General features: G+C 41.0%; 1 protein-coding gene across 1 annotated transcript in view; it reads left to right on the plus strand.

Annotated features, from left to right (window-relative positions):
* Window positions 1–10,214, plus strand: part of MFSD8 (major facilitator superfamily domain containing 8) — a 212,570-nt gene extending 202,356 nt beyond the window's left edge. The window contains exons 9-12 of the mRNA XM_085641529.1: window positions 3,253–3,387; window positions 6,273–6,376; window positions 6,469–6,725; window positions 6,915–10,214. Of these exons, the coding sequence (XP_085497655.1) occupies window positions 3,253–3,387; window positions 6,273–6,376; window positions 6,469–6,725; window positions 6,915–7,121 (703 nt within the window). The 3' untranslated portion in view covers window positions 7,122–10,214. The remainder of the gene's footprint in view (window positions 1–3,252; window positions 3,388–6,272; window positions 6,377–6,468; window positions 6,726–6,914) is intronic.
* The last annotated feature ends 262 nt before the right edge of the window (window positions 10,215–10,476 follow it).

Consider the following 10,476-nt stretch of genomic DNA (forward strand, 5'->3'; position numbering starts at 1 on the left):
GGAGGCTTAATAACTGGTCTGGGTATGATCATGACTGGAGCCCATCATGTAGAGATATATGAACAAGAATAAAAAACAGCAACTTTTATAATATAGGGATGAAGCTGAGAAGGATATTTCCGTTTGTATGATAGCTATATGTTTCCTCTATGTAGGAAAGCGCATGTCATATTAATTCCAGACCATTGTGTGGAATGGTGCTGGGCTGTAGACCATCACTGTAAAGGTCATAGTCGAAGATTCCTTGCTATCGCCATGTTGGGGTTCCCAAGACGACATCTGCCGCTTGACACCTGACTTGGACTGAGAGACTTGTGATCATTACGAATGGGGGATGGGGGCAAGGCATAGCCCCTCTCTGGTTGCCAATTTTGGAGAAAAGTATCCGTGGCCGCTGCATCCGGGTCTGGGTGCCAGCTGAAGTATCTCAGAAGCAATCTAATAGAACCATGCGTAAGACTTTTTGTCCCAACAGGCATGTATTGTGAATATTGTTGTCATCCGCGCAATTTCATCTTATGCGTATCAAATGTATATCGGTCCACGATCTAAGGACTCTAAAAGCCACATATCCTTACGTGTATTTACTGTTTGTTTTTTTATTGTGCAAGAGTACAACTTTTATGGGCTATTATTGGGGGTGATTAAAATATATTTAGCTCCCATCTCTCTTTGTGGTACATTGTATTTGACTGTTATCTAAGGCATCTTCCATCTGTTTGTGACTTTATCAATCCAGATGGCCAGTATAGCAACACCAAAATCTTTTCTTCAGGTTGTGGAAGTACTTGCTGCGGACAGGGAAGTGTGGTACCCAGTATTTTTACTGTATATAGATGTTTTAGAAGGCAAGGAGTACCCTCTGCAAAGGAAATTATCTGTACTTAAACATTGTCGAGGTGGTGGTGGACTTTAAGAATTAAAAAATCTACCACCTTTAGAAACTCCGGGCAATAGTTAGATATTTCAAGAAAGTAAATGTTATAATGGATAGATATAAATGTTATTCTGGAGTACAAAGGAAGGATGAAACCATTGAAGAATATATGTTTGCACTTCGAACTGTGGCAAAAACATGCAAGTTCGAAACCATAACCTATGATCAAGTACTTCGAGATAAGGGTATGATGAGAAGCAAAAGTAAGAAAGTCCAAGAGAAATTATGGCTGTGCACTGAAATGTCACTGAATACTACAGTGAACATCACTAAGGACATTGAGCAGTCTAAGAAATTTGCAAGTGAATGCAAATACATGTAGGATGGTTGTCCGTTTTTAAAAGGAACATCCTAAAGTGGCACGTTACCATAAAAGCGAGAAAAAATGATTACATGGAATTTCTGATGTGAATGTATTTATCATGTTGGAAACTTCAAAAGGTTTCCAGTCACAGATAACAGTTTGTAACCGCTGTAGGTCTAAGGGATATTTTGGGATTGTATGTATGGCTAAAATACTTACGAGATTCAAATTCATTATGGACAATGAGGAAAAAGTGGATGAGTTCAATCACAATTGGTTACTGTGTGTGAAAGACAGAGAATCGAATGGATTTCCCAGGTGCGTTAGGTGTGTTATGGTCGTGGATGGCAAGCAGGTGAAGATTCGTTTGCTTAGTATAGTGTCATAAGTGGATCTCTAATGGAAGAAATCTGGGTAGAAAATACTCTGCCTCCTCATGATGTGTATGTAACCTGGAGGATTCATGGGTCATAAACTTGATTTATTGAGATATGTTTGAGTCAACAGAGGCAAAAATGTACATGGCCAAAAGAGGTTTGCTGGTTGCCCCATCGGCAGGAATTAACTATCCATTTAAATCCCAATACGGTGCCACCAGTTTATTCCATAAGAGGTGAGGGAAGTAACAATGATTATTTGGTGTTTTAAAAAACAGATTTACAAATGTGACAATTTAGGAAATTCTATGGTTGCAAACAAAAAATTGTAATGAAAGCCAATGCTACACCAATTTGACACCGAGTTCCTAATGTACAAGTAAATTATAGTGGGAAACTTAAAACAGTTCGGGAAGATTTGTGTTCAGATCATTGAACCAGTAAAATCCTCTCCACTGTGACGAGGTACAATATTTGGGACATCAGATTACCAAGTATGGCATAAAGCTCCAACAAAGCCCTGTTCAATCGAGTTGAAAGCTCCTACAACACAAACTAAAGAACAACTGTTTTCTTTCATTGGTCTAACCAAGAAGGTGATGCTACAAAAAATTGAACCTTTTCGTCATCTGTTAAAGATAAATGCACTGTGTGTATGGGGTACGGAGCAACAGGGGGTGTTTGCAAAGTTTAAGCATGAGATGCATTTTGTGGGATTCAGAGGATGGCAAAGCTCTGCTGCCCTCAGTAGTAACTCTCCTGGGCATCGCTCCTCTTTGGGTTACCACATTGGTTTCATGGGGATCAGCCCGCCTGGAGATGAAAGGGGCTTTGATTTCTTTCACTTTGAAGTATGGGGCTGTGTATTATCCTTATTTTTGCTTATCCTTTTCCTTTACAAACCAGGTGGATACTATACCAAATCCCAAAGAGGAACCTGATAACTATGTTGTCATAGTAAGCGACATAGACATAAATAGGTTAAGTAAGCTGGTTAAGGTATTTTATGACCCATGAGGTTTCTTCTGCTTGTAAAGATTCAGTAGTTTAACAATTACAGAGACTTATCATTTTTGTGCTTTGACGCCCCCTCTGTGAAAATCTCCTTCCGGGGTCTGTTTGATGCTGTCAGGAAGCAATGCCGTGGAAATTCGACAGTTCATAAAATGGGAAACTAAGGACCAGTGCTAAAGGTGAACAATCTACTGTGATTACTGTTCCAGGAAGGAGAGATTATTTTTGAAAGTATTCTAAGATGTGCTTTGGAAATATTATCATGTTTAACATTAATGGATATCACTTGGTATGTATGTTTTGGATGTAATCTGTTTCACTGAATGTAGTACGAGAGATCTGTAGAAATAATATTGTATGTCGAGGTTTAGTGTAAGAACTATTTGTTGTACAGAACTACATTTGATTCAAGAGCATATAGCAAGAGACTTAAGATGTTGGATGCATTTTGTTGTCTAGGCCTCAAAACTTTGGGGAAACGGTTTGCAGCATTTCATGCCCTGCAGTCTGCATATCATGTTATGTTTATTGCTGCAGTGTACTTAGTAAAGTTTGGTAACTTGTAATATTTAGCAAACAAAACACTAATTTCTTATTCATTTTTTACATCTTCTTCCTAGCATAGCTACACCGTTAACAATGGACATGTATGCCTGGACGAGAACCCAAGCTGTCTTTTATAATGGAATAATCCTTGCTGCAATGGGTGTTGAGGCCGTGATTGTATTTATGGCAGTAAAAATACTATCCAAGAAGTAGGTGTATTTATTGTAATTTTTTTTAGCTATTCAGAATCCTCCCAATTCTCAAAAACGCCTACATGTGCCATGTAGTTTTGCTATCCAAAATGTCCACGTCCCCGGATGACGACTCTTTTACATACCTAAACTATCATGTAAACCTAATTTGGTTATCTCCAAAAACTCTCTGTAGAGTTGAGCAACCTAATTTCTAAGAGTACTTTTCTCCTGTTTGCTGACCAATGCCTCTCGACTCTATATCAGAATAGAATTTGCTTATTCCTGCCACTAACTGAACTCTATTGATTAGTGTCTTGTCATCCTTTTGAAATCTGCAAGATGGGCTTCACTGAGAAACAGTGCACCATGTAGCCTATAGTGGCCATATGAAGTGTGTACTGTTTGCTTTATAACAAACCCATTGGAGTGGAGGAAACATTTTAAAACTATTTCATTGAGGATCTGTTGAAGTTAAATTATCTTAAAATTATTTATAACATTTTATATGATAACATAACAATTACATCAAATCTCGCGGCAGTTTGATAATCGTCATTTTTATAATGACGATTATCAAACTGCCGCGAGATTTGATGTAATTTCCCGAACGTGAATACATTAGTATCGGGAATAGCCATGTGAATGTTTTCATTATCTGGTTGCTTATAATCAACTAAGTTTTGATTTGACCTGTAAAAATTCTTCCTTAAATATTTGCTCCAAAGCTATCCTGATTATCGCACCCCTTTTCTTAGCTACCTCTGTTGTGATTGATCTCCCCTACCATTTTGTGGTGCTTTTTCAGCAGGTTGTGGAATAGTTTTTCCAGTAGCATAACTTTCTGACCGTCACCAATTCATTCATCACACTTCTTGACATCCTGTACCCATCCTGCACAAAACATGTCTCTTGCTGCCTCAGGGCATTGCCACAAGCGAGGCAAAGCTAAAAACCTATGCATTTCTACTTGGCCCTACTTGGTCTGGGGACCACTCACAATAGGCGTATTAGTTGGGTTTTCTTCCTTGGTTTATTGGTCAGTTCCTATGCACCTTAGACCAGAAGCCCCAAGCAATCACATAACCCAATACCATATGAAAGAACCCAGCAGCAATCAGCAGACAATTAGGACACTGATCTGGTATAGCCGGCTGCTTGTTATGCACGATCGTTCGCGTGAGGTATGTTCTCTGAAAGTATTTAACCTGTATTGATTTTAATCTTGTCCTGAAGTCTTGGGTCCTGATTTAGATGTTGGAGGATGGTTTACTTTGTCACAACAGTGACGGATATCCCGTCCGCCAAAATATAAATCCCATTATATCCAATAAGATTTATATTTCGATGGCTGGGATATCCATCACCGTTGTGACGGAGTAACCCGTCCCCCAACATCTAAATCAGGCCCTTAGTCTGTGACTTATGTTAAGAGATCTCATTGATGTTGCCTTCCTCTAATGTTTAAGTTCCATCATCGCCAGGACTTTTGAAACCATCCATGTCGCCAGTATATGTCCTTGTCCTGATCTAGCTGTGTTTACTAACCTTGATGTGTGTATGTGTATATAAAGTAACATCCTTGCCTCTGTGATTGCCTTTAGTCTATCCCAGTCGAGCACGTTGACACATCTCTGCCACTGTTTAATACTTGTCATCCCAACCATTTTATTAATTTTTTTGATCAAAGTGGAGTTTGTAGGATACGAGGTTTATGAACTTTTGCGATCTTGAACACTCTGAACTACACTTGATCACTGTCACCACCATGGAAGGGACATCCGAGGAAGGTGGCCTCTCGGTCTCCCAGCAGCAGTCTAGTTATTTCCACCCATTCTCCTTCACCTCTTTGCCCACACTGTTCTAGCTTGTCTCCCTCTCTCAGCCACCGGGTGTCCCGAAGTACCTGTGCAGCCAGACTCCCTGAAGCCTCTTCTCCTATACTTGAGTTGGAGCGTGTTGAGAGTTCCTCTTGTCCCAAGCCTTCCCAGATCAACCTGCCCAGTGTTATCATTTTAAAAGATGTTGGCACCCAGGTCAATCAGATTCCTCTGAAAGACAGAAGGAAGACCGGGTACACTCCCTATTTTACATTACACCATTGGTCCCTTTACCACCTCTGATACTCTCGGATGAAATTTCAAGACTTTGTAAGCGTCCAGTTTGCTGCTTATCGTTTTTTATTCCTTGTGCATTGCAGCAAGGGTGTCATGGGCCCCACTTCAACCCCCTTCTGAGACACTTGGATAGTGAAATGAATACATAAACAGGGGGCAAGTGAGTAAGTAAAGTTATTAACCATTCAATATTTTAAAATCTTTACAGTAAAAATAACTTGTAATCTGCACCCCCCTCCCTTGAACCCTACGGTCCCTTGGTTTCTTATAACACGCCAATCATAAACAGGGAGCAGCGGGGACCTCTTACCATGGGCCCCAGTACCACTGCACCTGCTGCACTATTGGTAGATCTGACTTGCCATCTCCAGTTTGCCTGGTTGTGTGAGATCACCATCCACTTTCTCTGTCTTAGTGACCCTAGTTTCGGGGGTGATTCTGTGAATCATGCCTTCCATTCTTTGCATGCGTTAACCCTTTCTCTATGCCTTTTCTTCGGCCAATGATTAGGCTTGGCAGGCAGGAGGAGGTAGCTAGTTTGCACTGTGCTGCCCTGCGCAGGGAAGTCCAACATAGGTTTACAAAGTCTGGAACCATGACCGATTTTCAGGATAGCCACATAAAATGTATTTACATGCAAGAGGTTTTGCAAAAAAGATTTTCAATAGATCCGTCCTTCGTGGTGAACTGGCATGTTTGATGTGAACAATACCCCAATGAGTTTTTTACTGCAGCTCTCTTAAGGTGATCTCCTGTTTAACACGTGTATTAATACTTTATTAACAGGACTGGGGAGCGTGCTATCCTACTTGGAGGACTGGCAGTCATTTTTGTTGGATTTTTTGTCTTACTGCCATGGGGACAACAGTTTCCCAAAATAAAATGGGAAGGTAAATCCAAGCTGTCAATCTAACACATTATATACATTTACTTTATGGCGCAAACCTAACAGATGGTGGATTTGTTTTTACCTCTTCCCCAGATATAAAGAATTCTTCTGTTCCCAAAAGCACGTTTGGTCCGCCACATCCACCTTCCTGGGAGATGAACCCTCAGCCGCCCACCAACCACACTGTGGAACCCACGGGGTGCCCAGCTGTGCAGTCCTGGTGCCAGTACACCCCGGTGATTCACCTGGCGCAGTACCTCAGTGCGGACATACTGATAGGCATGGGTTATCCTGTCTGCAACGTCATGTCCTACACGCTGTACTCGAAAATTCTAGGCCCCAAGCCGCAGGTGAGAAAGCCATCCATGTGCACGGAGTCATTTAGTATGGGGTGTATTGGCTGGTTTACATTAACAGAATAACTACGGTATTTGGTCTTGGGTCCGTTTGACAGAATGTTCCTCACATCATACCGCATGTACGTTGTATCCTCGAGTACATACGTTGCAGCAGTGACACCGGGCCTTGTTTTCTTTCAGGGGCTGTACATGGGATGGCTGACTGCGTCTGGAAGTGGGGCACGCACCCTGGGCCCCGTGTTTGTGAGTCAGACGTACACGCACCTTGGACCCCGCTACGCCTTCGGCCTTATTTGTGGAGTGGTGCTGCTAACCACAGTCCTCCTCGGAGGAGTGTACAGGAGACTTATTCCGTTCTCTGTCCGGTACGGAAGAATACCAGGATAGAGACAGCATCTGTCAGTATTCGCCATCATTCCAGGAATTGGGACTCATCAAAGGCTTCCAGTATTCAGGAACGTTTTGTCTGCGTGCTGCTAACTCTCGTGCAATAGAAGGTCGCATAGCAGTAATTGACAGCACTTTAAGAGTAATATATTTTCCTACTACTTATAGAGAAGCTAATTGCAGTGAAATGATGGTATGACCTTGGAATTATCAATGCACTAGTTGTCTGCCACTTTGACCTCAGTACACAGACGCACTCTGGTAAATAACACTTCGAGCTTTTCTAAATGACTTTAATTTAATTCCGCAATAACAACCCAGTGCCGGGTGTTTGTGTGGAAATCAGTAAAAGTACAAAATTCTATCGATAATCACAAGCTACTGAAATAAATGCATAGAAATGCTTTATTTCTGATAAAATATACTAGGCAAAGGGAAATTGTGTGCCGGAGGTTAAAGGGTATATGCCCGGATGTGTGGGTGCGGGAGAAATAAGAGAATGTTGAAGAGAAAATGGCTTGGGCAGCAGAGACTTCAGATAAGATGGTCTTTTGTGGCATAAAAAGGAAGTGGGTGTTTGGATTTCATTTGTTTAAAGCAGGGGTCTCCAACGAGTAGCTCGGGAGCTACTGGTAGCTCACCAGCACCCTCAAAGTGGCTCTCAGAGGTGAAGCTAAGCCAATCTCAGTCTGTGCACATTAAACAAAGCAGCAATCCTCATTTCAAGACCGTTAGAGTGACGACCAGCCAAATCAATGACAGGGTCTTATGATAACACTCAAACATGCACTGTGTTGGCTTATGGGGTCTGCCAAATGACCATCTGTATCCACTTGAAATCTAACTAAGTCACAACGATATTGACCATGTTAAATGTACTGGTCTATCAGTTGCACCACATGTGCAAACAATGCACCAACAAACAAGAGTGCCAGCAGTTACCAGTGCTGGCCAATCAAACTGTGTGACTGCAGGTACCAGAGTGAAAATGTGTTAGTTGGGAGCATGATTAGCCCAGGAGCTGATAAGAGCAGGTTATGGATCCAGGGTAGAGAAAATTAAGAGCCTTATCTGCATTTATTTATGTGTGTGTCTGTCTGACATTGTGCCCCTCCCGAATAAACAGTGTTGTTTCTCGCAAGCCACGTCTAAAGTCAAGGGTTTTATCTTTGGTGCGATTGTGTCAGTGCATTCATAATAGTGCCAATAGCATAATAATGGCCATCCTTGGTCACCTTTTGTCAAGCTAGACTATACTGGCTACGACAATTCACATATTAAGAGCATGACCGGCATATTTTTAGCCATCTCTGGCAGAATGGTGACAGCTTCTTGCATAATAATGGCCATGGCTGGTATAGGATGGGGACCCTGGATGGTCTGGCGTCCAACCTTAGCATAGTGGTAGCTTCGGGATAATTGTGGCTTTAATATTAGCATAACACAGGCATTCTTTGTGTTATGGTGACCACTTATGGTCTATGATTGTAATACCGGAGTATTTGAAGCTTAATCTGTCCATGTGAGGAATTTTTACATGGTAGTGCTCGATGAAAATTATGTATTTATGTTTGGGCACTTTGTATATTTTTTTTTTTTTTTTAAATGAAGACAATTTTTTTATTATTTCTGAAAAAGGTTTTGTTTTGGAAAATTAAGTTTGCTTGCCAAAAAGAGAAAGGTGGTATTTGATGGGAAAATGTGCATTTTTAATAACTAATATGCTAACAAAGACAAAATATTGCTATTCTAAAACACATTAAATTTGAAAGCCTATTGACAGTAGAGTGTGAGTTGAGGAGTCTTACTGCTATGGTTATGTCCTTGGTGCCACAAGGCATGTGAAGATTCGAATTTAAATTCATTACTCGTTGGAGGCTTTTAATATGAATTAACTTTTTCCTGGCATTTCAATTGGTCACCTTGCCTGGAATGCTTATTGGTCACTATTGGTAGTCCTGTTTATGGCGGACATAGTGTAATATGAACACGTTTTGTCACTATATTACAGAGATAAAATATGCTAGTAACTCTGCAAGTCTTCCCTTGAGCAGAAGTAGCTCTCACAAAAGAAAAGGTTGGAGACCCCTGGTTTAAAGGATCGAGTCAGAGTGTGACAGAGGGGTGCTCTGAGTATTTCGTGCTAAGGAAGGAGAGAGATTAAGTACATAAAAATGCATTCGTAATTTCTAGTTCACCAAATAATGTAAAGTACACAACTCTCAAAAGTTAATTACTCCATGAAAATAATTTGGTATATTTAAAACTGCCGTGGATGCATTTTAGATGAACACACAGACCTGTTCACATAACTTGCAAATATGCCTGCGTTATCCTCCCCCTTGGCTCGCTCACGTTCTCAGTCTTTATATCATGGGTACTCGCAAACATTTTCTCAGGGGCGAAAAAGTTTGATCTGTGATGTGACTGAGGGCCGCATTGATGCGAGCAGGGTGGCGGTCGCGGGTGGGTGTTGGCTTAAGATGAGTGTAGGGGAAGCGAAGCATATACATCCAGTGACTCAATTGCACAATGTGAAACCAGAAAACCTGGGATTAATCCCGATTTCCCAACTTTACCAAACTGTGTGAGCCTAAAATTGTTTTATTTCACCTCTTTTTCTTCGTAATCATATATAAGAGGACCTCGAAATACATGACTTCAGGATGTGCACTGTACAAAATCTTCTCCAGTGTTTGATTTAATAAAGCATAATTTTGTTCATGTATAATAGCAACCAAGGGCACCCAAAGGGTGCACATAACAACTCACTTGCCTCTTAGTTCACAGTGGCATGGTTGTCGGTGGAGGGAGGTAAGCATGAATGTTTCTAAAGTCATGTCTTAAAACTAACACTTACAAAAAATGCTTCTGAATGCACTGATATAATCTGATGTACTAAGGCGAAAAGTTTCTGCATGTTAATGAAATACACTTTTTGAATTTTAAAGAGACTATATCATATTTTTGCACAGTTGTTGCAAGATGTATTTAAAAGTGAAGGTGTTCCTAAAATTAAGTGGTGCATGACACTTTGGTTAGTTCCTTTTTTTAACTTCAGTTAACTTGTAAATAAATGCTTATCACTTTAAAGTCTTTTTTAATTCTAGTGCTGAGTTGAGTAAACAGCATTCCAGTGCTGCTGTTGACCAGGGGGCTCCAGGTGTTGGTCAGGAGGGTCGCATGTGACTGCCTGGCCATACTTTGAATATCACTGCTTTATGTCCCCCAGGTCCTGTTATCTGCTATTGCTGTTTAACGGAGCCTTGCATCAGTGCAGGCCTCATAAACTGACATGGCGTAATGCAGTTCGTATCTTTGCAATTTCCCATTTTACCATAATTTGGCGTGAGTT

Source organism: Triturus cristatus, chromosome 2_2, assembly GCF_964204655.1.
Source record: "Triturus cristatus chromosome 2_2, aTriCri1.1, whole genome shotgun sequence".
NCBI classification, from domain to species: domain Eukaryota; kingdom Metazoa; phylum Chordata; class Amphibia; order Caudata; family Salamandridae; genus Triturus; species Triturus cristatus.